Genomic DNA, 19,123 nt, shown 5'->3' with positions numbered 1-19,123 from the left:
AAATAATTAACGTATAATAAAAAAACTAATAGTAAACACCTAAATATCACAATTTTCGATTTACATTAGTCTCATTGTAATTTTTTGACACATATTATATCTTGATTATCAATATCAAAAAGCAGCATAATACTTTAAAACAAATAAGTGCAAGGGAAGAGTGTAACATCTCATAGATGACATGCTTGATTGTAGATATGTTCGAAATACAGTATGTTTAACTACAGAATCTCTTTATTGTACATAGTTGCTGATATATGCATTCCTGTGGAAAGTTATCGCAACTCATTTTTAAGTTAGGTGGATCTAGGAAATATGAAACATACACAATGAAAAAAGGGAGGTACACCTTCAGATTTAAGATGAGGCATTCATGATATGGGTTTGCCCTTATAATCACTAGCAGTCCTAGACGGACAAAAATAGACGTATAATGAAGCTTGATTAATGTTTGGTTCTGCTGATCTAATTCAAAGGTGAGGTTTCCATCAATGTTAATTTCAAATAGGGTCGGCCAAAAGATTTGTTTACTCTTAGAGACCATTTGCCGATACATTGCTTTGTTGCATTAAAGTTGGTTCCCAAATTAGTTGCGAGTGCACTTCCCTAATTAACTAATTACATAGCTTTTCTAAACTAAGAATGCAGGTTGACACAAAACAGATATTGTTTTTTTTAATAAATCATAAACTAAATACCAAAATACTAAAACAGTACATATATCGCAAGTGATACTTTTATTGAGCATTTTGTGGAAAGAGTCTTTTTTTTTGGTAAACAAATGTCTTCCATATTCAGTCCATTCAAAATTATTTAGCAAATAGAGAGCTGCATCACTTACCCTAATCCTGCCCAAAAATCAGAACTGCACCATTTGTGCAAAGTGTAGATTTTTAGCTTTGATTGTCACCACAATGACATGTTGAATTCAAGTGGAGATAGCAGAACACCCTGTTGCACTCCAAACCTTAATGTACACATGCGACTTCCCTAATATGTAATGCCGACTTGTGTAGGTCATGTCCTTATACAGTATGACCATTGCTATTATAATTAATACGATATGTCACATGACTGATAGTGACAAAGCAACTCTTGCAACAATATACCCATTATACTCAGCAACCGCATTGGGGTCGCGGTGGCCGAGTGGTTAAGGTGTCCCGACACTTTATCACTATCCCTCCATCTCTGGGTCGCGAGTTCGAAATAAAATAAAATAAAATAAACTTGAAAACTTGAAATCCACGCGGGGCAGTTGCCTTGTACTAACAATAGGCCGTTATTTCACCCGGATAATCCGGTTGTCCTCCACTCCCAAAACCTCTGGCTCATCCTTAAATGGCCATGGCGGTTAACAGAACGTTGAACAAAATTAACTATTAACCAAAATCCATATACCCCAATTCCATTGTTCTTTTGACATTACTTTTTACATTTTGTTCAATAGTTCCTATGTCGATGATTTGAAAGATCATATCAAAGCGCTTCTGTCTTATTTATAAAATTGCATCTGACGAAGACGAAGTGTTTTAAAGGAGAAACATTAAAACCAAGAAATCTGCCAGAAACATAAGACTTCCCCAGCTCAATTAGCTGCTTGGTGTTTTAAAAGCAGATGGTAATAACTTTACTGATGATCAAGAGATTGGCATGTGTGCGAAGTGTTTCAAGAATTATCAGAAACGATGTCTGACATGGTAAGAAAAGTTTTTTTTATTTGATGATGTCATGGTTTATTTAGTGTTGTCATTTTTCTACATACGATTCCAATCCTTGACACATTTTACTGCGTCTATAAGAAGCTTTGATACTGAGACTGAACATATGTCTCTCTCTGGTATGTAAATATTGAATGTCCATTACAACCAGCCTTTGTGTGGTAGCTCTGTATAATAGATTATCCCTATCGTTATGTCAGGAGCTTTTTAAATACATCAATGAATGTATAATAAGGAAATTATTGATGACGATGCGGCATCTTTCAAGCAGCAATACCACATTTTATGAAGACTTAACAAAGCAGATGATTGCTACTCCATAATTACAATTTAATAAAAAAAAAGGGAGAGAAACAAGAAGGTTTAATGGTGTGAATTTATTGATAAATCTTTTAACGTAGTGGTGTTACATAAAAGTAAATCTACATGAATTCTCCGTTTTGTATGGCTGCCGGCCTTTGGAGGGAATATGATATGGCATCGCTTAAAAACAATTTTGAAATAACGACTTTTCTGTATTTATTTTTGACCATTCGTTAATATTTCCTTGTTATTGTATCAGTATACAATCCATTCGACAAACACGTTTGTATGACTCAAGTGTACGTATAGAACGTTATAAAATGATATTGTTTTCCCCTTTTCCTGATGAATATTCTAAACATTCTAACTTGACTCAAACATTTTGTCAACCACAAATCAGCGCCCCGGGTTGATATAGCAATCCAAGAACACGAGTTCTTAACATAATGTAGTAACCTGGGACTTCCCTCATTCCATGACGTCAAAATTATAAAAAAAAAAAAAAAATCACGACGTCAAATAAAACAAAATCAATCAGCGCGCTTCTAGATCGGCGGTTGCTGTTGAAATTAGTCGACAAGATGACAGGCAGACGTCTCAGAAAAATTATTCCGATGCTTTCTACAGGGAAAAGAGAGCCAACTGACACCCTGTCAGCTGCTCATTTAGATGACTTTCTACTAAATTTGATGCCGAGGGTGAGATCAGTAAGAAAGGTTCACATTACAAATGTAAAAAGTAAACTTGATTTATTTTACAACAATTGTGAAACAAGTTATATCAACTTATACTAATCTTTCTGGTTAACCTGGATTGAAGCGCTCCAGGGTTCTTACAGTAGAGGGAAATCCCACGTAGTCGTCACTGTGCCACCCGACCATCTAAAGTGTTACAAAGGATTCGTTGTTTTCGTTACGACGATTAATTGGTCCTTTACAATCCATTCTGACATCGATATCATATACAGTCATTAGCTAAAAACGAAACGCTTTTCAAGCTGCGACAAAGAGTCTTAAACGACAGCCTCGGGAAATATCAGTTTCTCAGGTTGATAAACCAATGTATTCACCTACAAACTGGTGGATAATTGTATAATGGTGTTTATACATATACACGTATATACGGAAGTGTAGTAACACGCAGCTCAGTGTTCTCAATTGATGCATAACGATACACACATAATTTAGTCTTCGCCGTAATGACATGTTTAACATTATTATTACTAAACAAGCTAAAAGTATAAACATGAACAGATAGTTAAATTTTAAGAGGACTTTTTCTATCTCTGTAAAAATTAGCCTTTTAAACAACGCCGCATTTTCTTTTGTACTTTCGATCACAATAATACAAAGTAGATCATAGATACACCAATGAAATTGAATAGCAAAATAAATGGTTAATTGAAAAAAGAGTATCAGTGAAATGTTATATAGTAGAGTAAAACTATAAATATGCGTCATTTCAATATCCAGCTAACAAAAGGGTGCGTTAAGGATATTTGAAAACGAAATATATTTGGTTTATTAATCAAACCTTTATTCATAATAGTAAATAATTGTAAAACTGGATAATGAATAAACATTATATACATTTAATGCGATGTATTCTACAAGTAAATGTTTTATGCACATAAAAGCAAGGTTGACGCAATACATATGCTAATACAGTTAATCTGATAATAATTCCCGACAAAACAATATACATGTACCTACCGGTGTATGTGACACTTAAACAAAATGTATACATGTATATTCAATCAGAATTGTCTATGTTATATGTCATGTCAATACAGTTTTTTTCAATGTTAGCTAAAGGTTCTCAATACTGCATTGCTTTTTGCATTTTCGGGTACAAGTTTTTTTTTTATATTTCACCTGTTCCTAGACGTAAACATCTATGATACAGATGCTTTGATCATTGCTGCGTTTGAATATTGCATTTTATTAGTAAACATGACACACACGATATCAATAAGTGCAAACATAATCAAGATTATCTGATACATTGTTTTTGTATTTTATTACCAACATCATTTAAATTACACGTTAAAAATATTTCATTTGTAAATATTTAAAAGTGGTTACTGGGTAATACATAATCTAAGAATAATGAGAAATAACACAACGTGTCATTAATGAAAAGAATATGAGAAGAATATCGAATTATTGCACGATGCTACAAATATAATTAACATAATTCTTTTTATTTACATCACTACAGGAACATCAAAAGTTGTCAAAAAGCCCCGTTTGCCATTTTATAATTTACAATACACACAATTTACAATATTTTTATTTCAGTGCCATCCATTTCTTCTGTGGAAAACGATAATACGATTTTAAATCAACATCTTCTTAAAGAAATTTTTAGTATCGTGGTGTGAACTACAACCAACCCAGCGACAGGTTAAACTTTTACAACTATTGGATAACAAAGCATATACATTAAAGAACAAAGCCATCTTACAAAGTTAATCATTCATTCATCAAAAAAAAGAATCTTAATATTGTCACATGTATTAATATTCAAGAATTTTTGTTTTACTATAAAGATGAACCGACTTTAAGAACAATGACAATTCATATATCATTAATAAGTTGAAAATTAATATATTCTATTAAAACATTGATAACAAATATTTCCTACGTTTATTTGCAGGTGATAAATAATTTCCTTAATGTACTTGTTATATACATCCGATATCATCATTTGTAAGTGACATTTTGTCCGATTGCGCCCCTATTATTATGACAAAGACCAAGTTGGAGAATCAAAGATCAAAACAAAAAACAAAAAAAACGACGTCATATTAGCGGTGCAGCGAAAAAATAGCCATTGCGTATTGTAAATAAACTGGTAATGTTTAAGCTACATTCATATTCATACATATTTGTCAAAAGAATGAATGAAGAAAGAATGTTTAATCCACAAAATCCACGATTGCTCTATAAGTGTTTATACCATGAACAGAGAGGCGTAGGACAGCCATATGAAGTCGAACTCTCAAGATGGTTAACAGATGCCATGTAAAATTTGTCCTTCCATGATTTTTGGAATTTTCTGCCAAGGACATCACAGCTGCTTAGTGCCACGACGCCGTCATCAGGCGTCTCAAGATGTGAGAAACCCTGGACGAAATCCAAAGCCCCACTGAAGGCGATGTTTAGACCCATACCCCATGGAGACGTACCACACAGTGCCCCGTTAACATAGAGACTAGCCACAGATATCAGATCGTCAAAGGAGACGCCTGTCGTGGACTTGTATGCAGGTTGCAGTGTTTTATAAGCTGGCGACATTTTCCCGGCCTTTGTGCAGAACTTTGTGTGTCCTAATATCAATCTCAATATATTATGGGATATGTGGTGGCTCGGACCAAAGTGACCAGCACAAAGGTTTTGGAGTTTGTCTGCCACCTTGCTTCCACGCCAAGGCGCAGACACGGAGAACCATTCACTTGATTGTTTATCGAAAGTACAAACCTTGCGGTGGAGCGCGGCCGCGATGATGTTGTTTCCCATGGAATGTGAAAATATGATCTTGTTGGAAATGCTTCCCCCCAAGTTGGAGCCTGTGGCAAACTCACAAAACATCTGGTGCAGTAATGTAGAGTCCCAACCATTGTCGACTGTGTTGAACTGAATAAACCTGTGTGATGAACATTGTGGGGTGTTTCTCTCAATGTGACCCCAGTAATCAAGGCTAGTGACACTTTTGAATCCTGTCTTTGGTGTCGACACACCTACCCCGTGCACAAACAAACAGTCTGGCCTTGTGCTTCTTGTAAATACGTCTGATTGTCCCCGAGGTTCATAAACTATTCCTATGTTTTGTATATCCTCCGATTTCTTTCGGATGGAATCAGAAGTGTTTTGTTCATAAGTTTGTTGAGTCATGCGTAGTGAAGGCATTTCAAGGTTCATCGACTCACATTTAGGTGTGTCTTTGGGCATCTTGATGGACGATCTTGATGGGACCAGCCACTCTTGCGATTTTGCGACTTTGTCGTCATACCTGATGTACGCTATTTGCTGGCGGGTGATACAGATATACACGCTCTGCTCATCGTATGGTACTGTCCACATACGTCCAGGACAACGTTCTTCGGTGTAATGAGACTGAATAGAATCCATGATAAGTCGTAAAATTGAAAACCATTTGAAGACATTTAAATCCCCTGGGTCCATCCAGCAAGTCTGATTTCCAAGCTTATACGAAACTGCGGCTTTGTTGTTAATTATGATGACGTCCGTTAAGATACTTTCGTTGGAAATCATTTGCTCTGTTTTCTGATGGTATCTGATCGTTTTTGGCTCATTTTCCCACTTGATCTCTTTGACATTTCCGTTCACAGAATCAGAGGAATTTTCAGTCTGAATTTTGAACATAACGCCAAAAGAACTCGGTAAAACGTGTTTTAAATGAACTTTCTTGTCATTTTTTATGTTCTTTTTCCAATAGATGTAGCCGTAAGCTAATCCAGTAGTAATTCCAATCAGCACTACAATCGTAATCAAGGTTATCACGATGATGCTCCGCTTCCGGTGTCTGTATTTTGTGTTTTGTGGCCCTAAAAGGCTTTCGGTTTCTGATGTGTACACCATATCGAGGTGTGATAGTTCTGAAACGGTGAAATAGAAACGAATAAGAGGAAGATTATCAGGCAAGTAAAAATCATTTTGAACGTGTGTATGAAATAAATACAGATGTTTTGATGTACTGTGACCACACACACAGATGTTGTGATGTACTGTGACTAAATATACATAATTATGTAGTGATGTTTTGTGACGACATATACGGATGTAGTGATGTACTGTGAATACATATACAGATATTGTGATGTTTTGTGACGACATATACAGATGTAGTGATGTACTGTGAATACATATACAGATATTGTGATGTACTATGACTAAATATACAGATGTTGTGATGTACTGTGACTTTATATACAGATGTAGTGATGAACTGTGACTAAATATACAAATGTTGTGATATACTGTGACCACACACACAGATGTAGTGATGTACTGTGACTATATATACAGCTGTAGTGATGTACTGTGACTACATATACAGATGTAGTGATGTACTGTGACTATATATACAGATGTAGTGATGTAATGTGACCGCACACACAGATAGTGTGATGTGCTGTGACTAAATATACAGATGTAGTGATGTACTGTGACCACACACACAGATGTAGTGATGTACTGTGAATACATATACAGATGTAGTGATGTACTGTGACTATATATACAGATGTAGTGATGTACTGTGACCACACACACAGATGTTATGATGTTTTGTGAATACATATACAGCTGTTGTGATGTACTGTGACTACATTTACAAATGTTGTGATGTACTCCGACTATATATACAGATGTAGGGATGTACTGTGACCACACACACAGATATTGTGATGTACTGTGACGACATATACAGATGTAGTGATGTACTGTGACTATATATACAGATGTTGTGATATAATGTGACCGCACACACAGATAGTGTGATGTGCTGTGACTAAATATACAGATGTAGGGATGTACTGTGACTAATACAGATGTAGTGATGTACTGTGACCACACACACACAGATGTAGTGATGTACTGTGACTAAATATACAGATGTAGTGATGTACTGTGAATACATATACAGATATTGTGATGTACTGTGACTAAATATACAGATGTTGTGATGTACTGTGACTTTATATACAGATGTAGTGATGAACTGTGACTAAATATACAGATGTTGTGATGTACTGTGACTAAATATACAGCTGTAGTGATGTACTGTGACTACATATACAGATGTAGTGATGTGCTGTGACTATATATACAGATAGTGTGATGTGCTGTGACTAAATATACAGATGTAGTGATGTACTGTGACTATATATACAGATGTAGTGATGTAATGTGACTAATACAGATGTAGTGATGTACTGTGACCACACACACAGATGTAGTGATGTACTGTGACTAAATATACAGATGTAGTGATGTACTGTGAATACATATACAGATATTGTGATGTACTGTGACTAAATATACAGATGTTGTGATGTAATGTGACCGCACACACAGATATTGTGATGTACTGTGACGACATATACAGATGTTGTGATGTAATGTGACCGCACACACAGATATTGTGATGTACTGTGACTAAATATACAGATGTTGTGATGTACTGTGACTTCATATACAGATGTAGTGATGAACTGTGACTAAATATACAAATGTTGTGATGTACTGTGACTATATATACAGATGTAGTGATGTACTGTGACGACATATATACAGATGTAGTGATATAATGTGACCGCACACACAGATATTGTGATGTACTGTGACTAAATATACAGATGTAGTGATGTACTGTGACCGCACACACAGATATTGTGATGTACTGTGACTATATATACAGATGTAGTGATGTACTGTGACCGCACACACAGATATTGTGATGTACTGTGACTACATATACAGCTGTAGTGATGTACTGTGACTTTAAATCGTCGTTAGTTGTAGTATGGGTATGTACAGCAAATGCTTAGTACCACCCATAGAAGTCTTACGACGATGTGACATATCAACTTCAACTCCAATAAATGTTTTCTTACCTAAACCCATATGATGAGCAGGGACTCTCTCTGCTGGCACATCAGGACTTTCTGAAATGACAATTTTGATCAAACGTCTTGTTTCTGTATTAACAAGGAAGAATATATATACGGAAACTCCAACGTGATCACTTGATTTTAAAACTTCCTTAAACAGGGCTATTTTAATCACCGTAAATAGATTTGAAAAGCAAAGAAACATCCAGGAAGAAAATCATAAAACATCACTAAATATGCATCATGATTTAGTTAAACGGGTGACTAATTTAATGTTTTAAATATTGTGTAAAAATATTTAAACGAATTAATTCACAAGCATATTTGTTTTTTGTTTTTGTTTGTATTTTTCAGCATTTTTTTTTTAAATTCTGAATGTTGCGTTAACATCTTTATAACGCTTTAAGTTTTGGAACAACTGGCTAATGGTTGTAATTGTAAGTCTCCTATTCCTGTAAAAATATGTGCTTGCTCCTTTCAATCGACATACGACCAGGAGATATACGTCAGATGAAAGGTATGAGGAAGTGACACTGTCTTACTGCCTATATGACTACGCTTATTGTCTGTGGAGCGATGTAGGGTATATTTTACATACTGATTGGTCAATCAGCAAACAAAAACGTGCAGATTAAAAACTATTTATGTATCAGGACACGGGTGACATCTACTTCACATGTATGCAAGTGTTTTGAATGAGGAATTTCGTGACCTGACATAATGAAATAAACACACATGTGTATTCTTTACACTTGTAACCGTAGAACAAAAGCTCTTCGTCTTTATTGGAAATGGTATCGGTGTCTAATCTCTTTAAGTGATGTTATCCCGCACGTTTTAAACTGAACATTGAGTTAACATTTGTGTCGCTATGTCACTCGCGGTTATGTTACGACAATGCCCCGTCGTCATGGCGATATGCAGTAAGAGATCGTATGTCGACAATGTCGTTAGAGTTGTCCTTCCTTAACACTAAACAAAAATTCAAAGATGAGAATATGACAGGCCAAACGACATAAACATCTCCTTACACATAAAATGACAAATATGTCATTTTGTTAACGCATGGACATACTTCTCGCTAAATGAAATGTCAAGTTCGCCAGTAAGCAATTGTATCGACTAGCTGTTTGAACAGTGTATAACACATATAACACGTTTATTACGGATTTCTGGTGTTGGCTAGTATTGCATATATTTTTTTATAACAAGGCATATATATTCAAATTGTTTGAATTTGAATTATGTAATTTATATTATCCGAAAAATATAGAAATTATAGAAAAATAAAATTTATTTCAACCTAATATATATATATATATATATATATATTAATATGCTTCTTAGAATATTTCATATCATAATGTTTATTGTATTTTTTTCTGGACGATTATGTATTTCCAAATTTTGATAAAGAATTGAAATATAGAACCGGTGTCCATGCATTGGATTTTTAATGAATGTTTCTTAGTTGTCTCGTCATAGGAATCGCTACACGTACCAGAATTTCTTTTGTAGTGTCAACGTTTTTATAATAAGTTTAATATAGGTATGCTTAAGATTTTTTGCATTTTTGAATATCAGTCCGATGACGTATTTGTTTATGTGTTAAATTGGAGATTAAAGAATATATGTCATTAGTTTTGACACGGACTTGAATTTTTCATACGTTCAAATATCGCGAAAGCTACGATTTAAAGTTATAACGATGATTTCCAAAACCTGCCACGTTAATTCGTATGCCACGCTAATTTTTTCAAATAAATCCTGGATAAACATGATAACCATATGCAGTGTTGTATCGAAGTAAAATTAAATCGTAGGACAATGTAATCTAGTGCTTCACTATACATGTATATTACAACTGTAATCAAAGTCAGAACATACATGTAGTTTAGGTAAAACATATCTAACTAAAATAAACCGTAATCATAATTGTGTCTGATCCTACACTATGACAATATGACAGTAAACAGCCTAAGGGAAAATGGCTAAATTCGTGAATCGTCATTGGTTACGAGTGTAATTTCCCCGCCCCAGGTGTTTTATTGTTTCCAGGTCGGTCCTGTCTTATTTTACACAGTCACAGTGTTGTCAGTGCTTGTGGCGTGTAAAATGTGTAACTCTCGCTTTACCTAGCCTTAGTTACAATCACGAGGTGTGATAAACACGGCACGCTCAAAAAAAGTCATGTGATAATTACACATCGCTATTAATTTACGCCTTTGACAACCAAAATGTTCAAGTAAGAGTACTTGAAGATAAACGACGGGTTATTCAGGTTTGCAACATCATATATCGGTCGAATCGTACGATTTCACTTGTGTTCGTCCTATATTGAGGTCAGACCGGTCGACGTAACCATGCACGACTGTACACAGAGTAAAGCCCAAACATCCGACACGGGTTCCTAGATGGAGAATATGGGGTAAGTGTTTATGTTTTATTAATTTCTGTTCCAACACGTTGTGGGATCTAATATAGAGACCATTGACTCTACGTGTGCATGCATTACACATGTACGGCAGTGACATGACGTGTGTATAATAGTACACACATATGCTGTAGTGTTGTCTGTTAGAGATTGTACACCGTAACTTGTTTTTGAAGTTATTTAATGATTTTGTTGTAATGTGATTCGATTATTTTGTTATAGGATAATTACCAGGAATCATGTTGTAAATCTAACGAGGTGTGTTCATAATGAATACGTCCTCCTTGTGTGTATGTCCCCACCCCATCAGTGACTACCGTCACACACCCGCCCCGCGCCTCAATAACAATAGGGTTAGCAGTCAAAATCTCAACGTTGGGCGGACAACGAAGAGATCTTAAGAAATATAGGGGTCTATCATAGGTTGATATAGTAAATTTAAAAATAACTGATCGGCCTTGGCTGATATATACAATATATATACATAGCTTGTTGTGTTCGACATCGATATTATGATATGTATCATAAACTCATTTTTCTAAATAATTTAGGTAGTTTCTTCAGGAAAATGTGCAAGCGGTTATTTTTGAATTCTAACATGAATTCTAACATTTAGTGATTTAGTGTATAATTTTAGACAAAACAGTGATCGTAATATTTCATTATTATTTCTTTCTATCCGGGGGGAGCTGTATATTACAGTTCCACTTACTTAATTTCTTTAAACAATTAATATCCTGACGACTATACATATATATATATATATATAAATATTTAACCCATATTTACATGTGGGGGTACATGTATTATATATTACAGTTCCACTTACTTAATTTCTTTAAACAATTAATATCCTGACGACTATACATATATATATATATATTTAACCCATATTGTTATAGTGGTTTTACTCTGGAGGCGTGCAGTAATTTAACCCCACATAATACCCTAATGACTACAATTAGCCCCTATTGTTAAAATGGTATCTACTGTGGAGGCGCGTCAGTGTTAAACTTTGTTGGTTCCCAGACGTGGTTCCCAGACAACGACAGGAGTTCGGTAATCTCCAACAAAAAGGCATGTTGTTTGACCATTGACGACAGACTTGTTTGGAGAAAACTTAGGTTATAAACGAATAGCTTTACATACTTTTAACTTACAAGACAATGTTTGTTCTAGGGTATACCATGTATTGTCAGACGGCTCACAGAGACTTGACATACATTGCCAATTTCATTATCCCTATACAATACCTATTATATATTTTTTTGTTAAATACGGTATCATTTGTACAAACACAGGCGTCTCTTTTTGGTTAGTGTTTAAAAAAAACAAAAACAAAACTAGCCGCCACCCATAATATAGTAGGAGTAGGCGCTAGTATTTATGTTTCTATAGATACTTTATAGTAGTAGTAGTGGCTTGTACATTTTCTATAAATACAGACTAGATGCAAATGCTTGTGGTACATGTATACATATGTGGACCAAGCCAAGTCCCTGTGAACAAGGCAATAACTTTCAACAGTTTATTTCAGCCATAAAACATATAACCTACATTTTTGCAGTGATTTTTTAAACTGTTTTTACTTAAAAAACAAATCACAAAAACAAGGAAAGCATATTTTGCTTTGACGATATGAATAAATCCCTACACATACCGTATGTGTACTTATGTGTAGTACATACAATTATCATATAAGTATTTATACTGTACATGTTCATGTATAAAGGCTATTTCTTATCTTGCAGGTAGTTTACAAATTTATACAAGATGTGCGCTCTGGCCTCTAATTAATTGGACAATACTCTTCTTGGCGAGTAAGATGCATTTTCCAGAGGCACTATCCAATACCGGCAAGGACACAGGACTACAGGGGGTGTTCTCTATACACTAACACTTGTCTCAGCAGGAGGTAGGTGTTATTTGAGGAAGAAATAGGGATTCATTTATATACTGTGTCATATAAGCTGAATTTTTCACCGGTATATTTACCGGAGAAGGTGTTTTAGAACTACCGTGAGGTGAGGGTTGTTTTCTGTTTGTCTGGTCAAATAGACCCCATACCGGTTGTGTAACAACCTTTTTAGGCCTATCGAATCTCTTTTGTTTTGAAAATTGTATTTTATGTCATTATCCTAGGTACGGCGGCGTATTAGGGGCATCTGCAAAAATTATCAATCTTGAACGTACAACTTCTTAGGTGACTTTAATGGACATACAATATACAGATTTTAACAAACATGTTAATTAATTATTCAATAAGAACATAAACTTCCATTACGTAATAGATACATTTTTTTACAATCACTATTGTTTAGAAACAATTTTTTCTTATGCAATTATTTGGTGAGCATATTTTTCTCGCAAGCATATATATGCGTTATGTATTATATGATTTAATTGCTTAGACTCTACCCTTCTGATTGGTTTTTATAAGTTTACACAAAAAAAGTTTCAATTCATAGAAATAATACGCATCAACCGTATTTTTGAGGAATGGTTATGATTTCTTAGAATCATTTTCTTTGCGTGTAACGAACGATTATTTGTTCTGACACTTATACTCTACAAAGAACAGGACATTGTCAACTGAGTTTTTTCCTTGTTCAATGAGTTTTTTCCTTGTTCAAAAACTTCCTTGTTTTCGTGCTTTCACGTCATTTTCTATCTTATTCAATTGTTTACCTTACCTGCCCAGCACACCACTCAATACAGTTTTTTATGTAATACTGCGGGACGTGTACACAGGAGCTCGAGCTTGGCGCGTTCCTACGTATAACCCAGAATGAAAACTTAAGTGTAGGTATGCTTTTGCGTATGTTACAGGAGATAAACTGTGGTATTTTGCTGATCATTACTTATTTATTTGCTGATAAACGGATAAATCTCTCTATACAGATATTGATATATTTTAAATATCATTTTCAATCATAGACACGTTACATATTCATGATTAGGTATGATTTAATACGCTACTGTAAAATTATTTGTCTGAATCTCATGAAAGTGCAATATAAAAAGTAAATAAACACTGACAATTGAAAATGTACACGGATTTAAAAATGTATCGTATAAATTTAGCGTATAATTTTACATGTACAATACGTGGGTACGTATGTACATTGTATGTACCTCTTATCAGTCACCGATGAAAAATGCATTGGGACGTTTAGTATTTATTGTCATGCATTGATACCCTGTACATTATTAATTCGGAACTGTATGTCACGTGAACGTATACAATTACTGACAAGTATGCTATTTTTAAAATTTAAAAGTAGCATCCTGATTACATTGAACAGTTTATGAATAAGTGATATTAAACCACGGTTCAGATTAATTCTTTATATCGTTTTCGATTTTAAATTTTGTAAGACTCACGTATTGTTCTATATTTTATGCAAACATGACGATAAATGACATTTTTACATTATATTATCTACATTTGTACATGGATTTTAAATATCTTTTGATTCATCACGTCAGTATTTTTCAAATATCTTGTCAACACATGCTGATACGTTTCAAATACATAATTATTACATATACAAGTACGTGCAATGAACCTATATTTTCAGATCACCTTAGACGAAGTGAAGTCTAAAGTGACCTATTGCGGCTGCCTTTTTTGCCATACCTTTAATCCTACCCAAAGCGTTGTCAGGTCTATAAGTTCAAGTTCAATTTATTCCAATGATCTACCGGTCCATAAGTGAAAATAACAACATGGTAATGCATAGATATACAATAAAACAGTTACATGGTCGGAGAGTGTTCAACATGATATTGTAAGCTTATGCATCCCATTAGTTTAACAAAATAATATTTAACTATTAACTTTTTCTACCCTTTTTCTAAAAGCTAAATGGATAATTTACCAGTTTTATTGAGTTCTTTTACATTATTCACACTTCATAATTTGACTAATTTGAAAACACTTCGCTTTTTTTCTGTAATAATAATTTTTAATATATTTTTGACGAATATAAGAGTAAAATGGACACCTCCCCCCCCCCCCCCCTTATCGTCCCCCTCGTTCCTAGATATAGTCTGCGTAAATGCGTAAAAGATTCGTCTTTAGTAAATATGTGTCTTGTGAGTGAGACTATCATTGACCAGTCTATACGATTTCATTGTCCTGTGTATGACAGTCCTACATTTTCGAAACCCCTAAGATCTTGTTTTAAAGGTAAATATGGTTTATGACCTAGATGAATATCTCGATAGACTTTTTAATATTTACCTGGGCAGTACTCTTGACACCAATGACACCGACAAAAGTGGAGACCAATTTACACGCTGTGGACTTAATATTGCAAGTGCGCGTATACCAAGTGAAGATATAAATATCAGAGAGAATTATGCTTTGTAAATGAATAATGTAATAAGAAAATTGATTCGTAAACGAAAGTATTAACCCCGAAAAGCTGAATAGTCACAGAAGTCTGAAGCCACGCTGAAATTCAGAAAAGCCCATAAAACGTGTACAGATACCCTTCGTAAAATTAAACGTGGTTGTTTTAATAAACTTTTGTGTAAAGTTTAACACCATGATAACACCAATTGGAAGGAATGGTGGAAGATCGATCAGCACAACACTCATAATCACCTTCGTTCTGACATTGTTATGTATCCCGACAGGATGTTTTTGACGTAATACACCCCTTTGACTGCAAAATAGTTGTTGGTCCTGGCCCTATAAACCCTCGTCTTGTCAGGGAAACAGCCGATGTTCTTAGTATACCCGCTCCAAACTTTATGTAATCTCTCTCTTCTATCAGTATACTTTGTTTCAAATTGATGTGATAAAGCAAGTAAGCATACATTATGGACTTTGTTAAATGTATTTATAAACCTGTGAATGTTTGTAATAGTGAGATATTTAGCCTAAGTATGCCACCAAATACATTCTAATAAGATTTTCATCCCATTTATTGAGTTATTCATGTTTGTTTTGGCCTTCTTAAGTTTTTTCTTCTTATTCTCGGTGCCCCTCCCATTTTTACCCTCCTTTCCTGATTTTCTTACCTCCATGTTTTACGATACCATCCCAAATTAAGTAACAATGCTGTCCTTACGCAAATTCACGATGATAAGGAGACACATTTAGATAAGTAATATTTATTTCGAGTCCTTGTTGTTTATTTATGTATTGACTTTAATGTTTGTTTATAATATATAAAATACAGTCTAAACTTATGACCTTGCCCTACTTTCAAGGTAACAGGTGTAAACAATAAATAAGCCCATGGTTATGATACTGGGAGGATGACATGCTTTGATAACAGACTGAAAAGTTTGTTCATCTGAATGACGTTGATCTGCTTCAAGGTTGCACTGGTCAAATTAGTTGAATTCTGAATTTGAAAACAAAAACACCAACAATCAGTATTATTTAAGAATAAAGGTGACCAAGGCTCAATGGCTTTTTCTTTTTTAATCTTCTACGCGCATACCTTCCTTATTTGTCTTTTGACTATAGATATTTTCTGGAATGATATCAGCATATGATCAATAAACTTAAAGACGGGACATTCTTTTCGCATCTGAATTAGGACTTTTAATTTGAACATAACACGCGAACTCAGCGAAATATCACATTGAATTGTATATGTTCACTTTACACTTCTTAACAATCTGATATCCTTTCAGGACACAGTGGAAATACGTCTGGTAGGAAAGAAGACAAAATGGCGGACCAGGAAAGAACAAGACTTCTGAAGACACACACGAGACGCCCCCCTCGACGACCATACTGTAAAGTGGCTCTGGCTGTTGTGTTGCTCGCAGCGCTAGTATTTATATTCATCCGTGTCCATATTGCGTACGTCACATCCGCTACCGATACTTTCTCTGCTACAAGCCAAACTGCGCAACACATATTTTCACATTTCTTCCAAGCGCAGTTGAAGTTATCAAAACAGTTACAGGATGGAACAGAAGGTACACATATAATGATCGATTTTGAATGGAACTCGAATGCTAAAACTATTACATATCAAGAAACTCATACAAGTATTTCCGATTCATCTTCACACGATAAGATGATTAGCAGGTTTATATACGCCAACAATTCGGCAGTATATGGTCTGATTTATGGTACGGATGAGGAATGGTTTTGTCGAAACGACACAGAATCAGTCGAATGGCTAACGGTTATTAAAATCATTCTCCAGAAACAGGCCGTATTATTTACTGGAAGACAAGCAAACGATTCTACCTGTACAGGAAGCGAATTTTATACAACAGAAGGACATATAGTATTGTGTATCCAAGGATCGCGATTGGTTTATATTGACCACGGCGGAACACGCGCCATGGTAACGAAATGGAACTCGCGTTCGTCTGACGTTATCAAACTACCTCAAAAGTTAGAACAATGCAATTTTATGGACCCGAATATACCACATCTACAAGAAGGTATCGTTTCAACTGACGATTATATCACAAAATCAGAAAATACACTCCTGAAGACAAAACGAAGGAAACATTGTTTATTCATTCACGGAGCAGGAGAGCGACCGCCAACAGACAGCTATAAAGACATGGGAGCTTTACCGATCTATTGGGGGAGCTTCATTGAACATTACACTCCCCAATGCCTTACACGCAGATTTATGTGGTATAATAGTATTGACCGTGGTTGGGACGATACAAAAACGCATGAATGGTTTTGTGAATTTGCGATCGGCAATTCGAGTCGGCCGATTTCAAACACTATGCTATTTACCCACTCTATGGGTAATTTAGTGGTTGCCGCGGCATTCCATAGACGTATCTGTAAGTTTGACCATAGAACAAGTATTTGGTACTCAATACAAGCACCTTGGAGAGGCAGTAAAGTCTCGGATGAGCTACAAACTCTTTGCTCAAAAAAGAATTTTGGAACTAAAATTACATATATTGTGTTAAGAGAGCTACATTATTGTGAACCAAATAGCAATCACCCGTCACATGCGTATGTGACGATGAATACTTCATACATTTCCCCTACCGGTGTATCATATAATGACCTTATACGAACGGCCAAGCGTCACATATCCGGTGCTGTGTGTGGAACGAGCGCTTTCGGAATGGACATGTCTTTCTCCATGAGTGCTCGTTTACACCTTGTGTCCGCATACACACAACTTTCACTTCCAAACGACGGACTTGTAGCATTCGAAAGTTGCAATATCAAAGGCGAGTTTGACGACAGACCAACTAGTCATTTCTACAGAGGACGGTTCAATCACGCCGAAGGAACATGCCGTTTTGGAGAACGGAAAACGTTTGCAAATCCCAGACAGCATCCGTGCCGATGGTACTGCAAATAAGGTTTTAAAAATCATTGAGGTTGGGCAAGTTTACATTCCACGGGCTTTCCATTGCAAACAACATTCATGTCTATTTTTCACCAACTCTCTGTTGGTATATGCTTCTGATTATTTTGATATACATGTTAGATGATACTGTTATTGACGGTGACTTTCAGTTTATACATGTTTTTATTTAATTTGTACACGGAAGATCTAATGTAACACATTCTTGATAATAAATGTTAAAGAAATAGATGTAAGAATTAGTATTTTCTTTTCCGATTTTATCCATTCATTGATATCTCTTTAATGTTTAATTCGGACTAAGCAATTTGATGTTTCTGGCCTAATAAGACATGTATACCTCAAATGGATATGAAAGGGTATTTCCTACAAACCACAGATTTTCCCACGAGTGAAAATAATGATACCACACAAGACACAAAAAATATTCATCTTAACTTTTTTTCCTTCCCGATGTCTCCCTACCACTTTATTATTTTGATTAAAGGTGCAAATCCCCCAAACTTTGTGATGCGACCAAGGAGACAGCATACAGGAATGCTAGTTAGTGGCTGTGGATTTTATTGGAATATAAGTAATCGTTATTGTCAAAATATGACCCGACAAGCAAATCTTTAGGTAGTGTTCTCTCATTTCATATTTGACTCGGTAAAAGGGAAATAACTGAAACATCTAATAATCATTTGGAGTTATCAAACATGCA

The 19,123-nt window shown here is 35.1% G+C and overlaps 2 protein-coding genes across 2 annotated transcripts; one reads left to right on the top strand and one right to left on the bottom strand.

The window, feature by feature from the left end:
* Positions 1-2,079: 2,079 nt before the first annotated feature.
* LOC117323747 lies at positions 2,080-8,771 on the bottom strand. The gene is made up of 2 exons (XM_033879175.1): positions 8,665-8,771; positions 2,080-6,645 (listed from the first exon to the last, which is right to left on the bottom strand). Exons 1-2 carry the CDS (start codon positions 8,672-8,674, stop codon positions 4,970-4,972), a joined length of 1,686 nt encoding a protein of 561 aa, XP_033735066.1. The 5' UTR covers positions 8,675-8,771; the 3' UTR covers positions 2,080-4,969.
* A 2,150-nt stretch (positions 8,772-10,921) lies between these two features.
* Positions 10,922-18,651, top strand: LOC117323746. Its single transcript, XM_033879174.1, has 3 exons — positions 10,922-11,089; positions 12,847-13,010; positions 16,751-18,651. The coding sequence occupies exon 3, from the start codon at positions 16,789-16,791 to the stop codon at positions 18,412-18,414; it is 1,626 nt and encodes a 541-aa protein (XP_033735065.1). The 5' UTR covers positions 10,922-11,089; positions 12,847-13,010; positions 16,751-16,788; the 3' UTR covers positions 18,415-18,651.
* Positions 18,652-19,123: the final 472 nt, after the last annotated feature.

Source organism: Pecten maximus, chromosome 3 (assembly GCF_902652985.1).
Source record: "Pecten maximus chromosome 3, xPecMax1.1, whole genome shotgun sequence".
In the NCBI taxonomy this organism is placed as follows: Eukaryota; Metazoa; Mollusca; class Bivalvia; order Pectinida; family Pectinidae; genus Pecten; species Pecten maximus.
The sequence above is the reverse complement of the archived record's forward strand: the minus strand, read 5'-3'. Positions and strand labels throughout refer to the sequence as shown.

Excerpts from the sequence above, each read along its gene's own strand:
- LOC117323746 (XM_033879174.1), top strand. The coding sequence starts at position 16,789 with ATGGCGGACCAGGAAAGAACAAGACTTCTGAAGACACACACGAGACGC.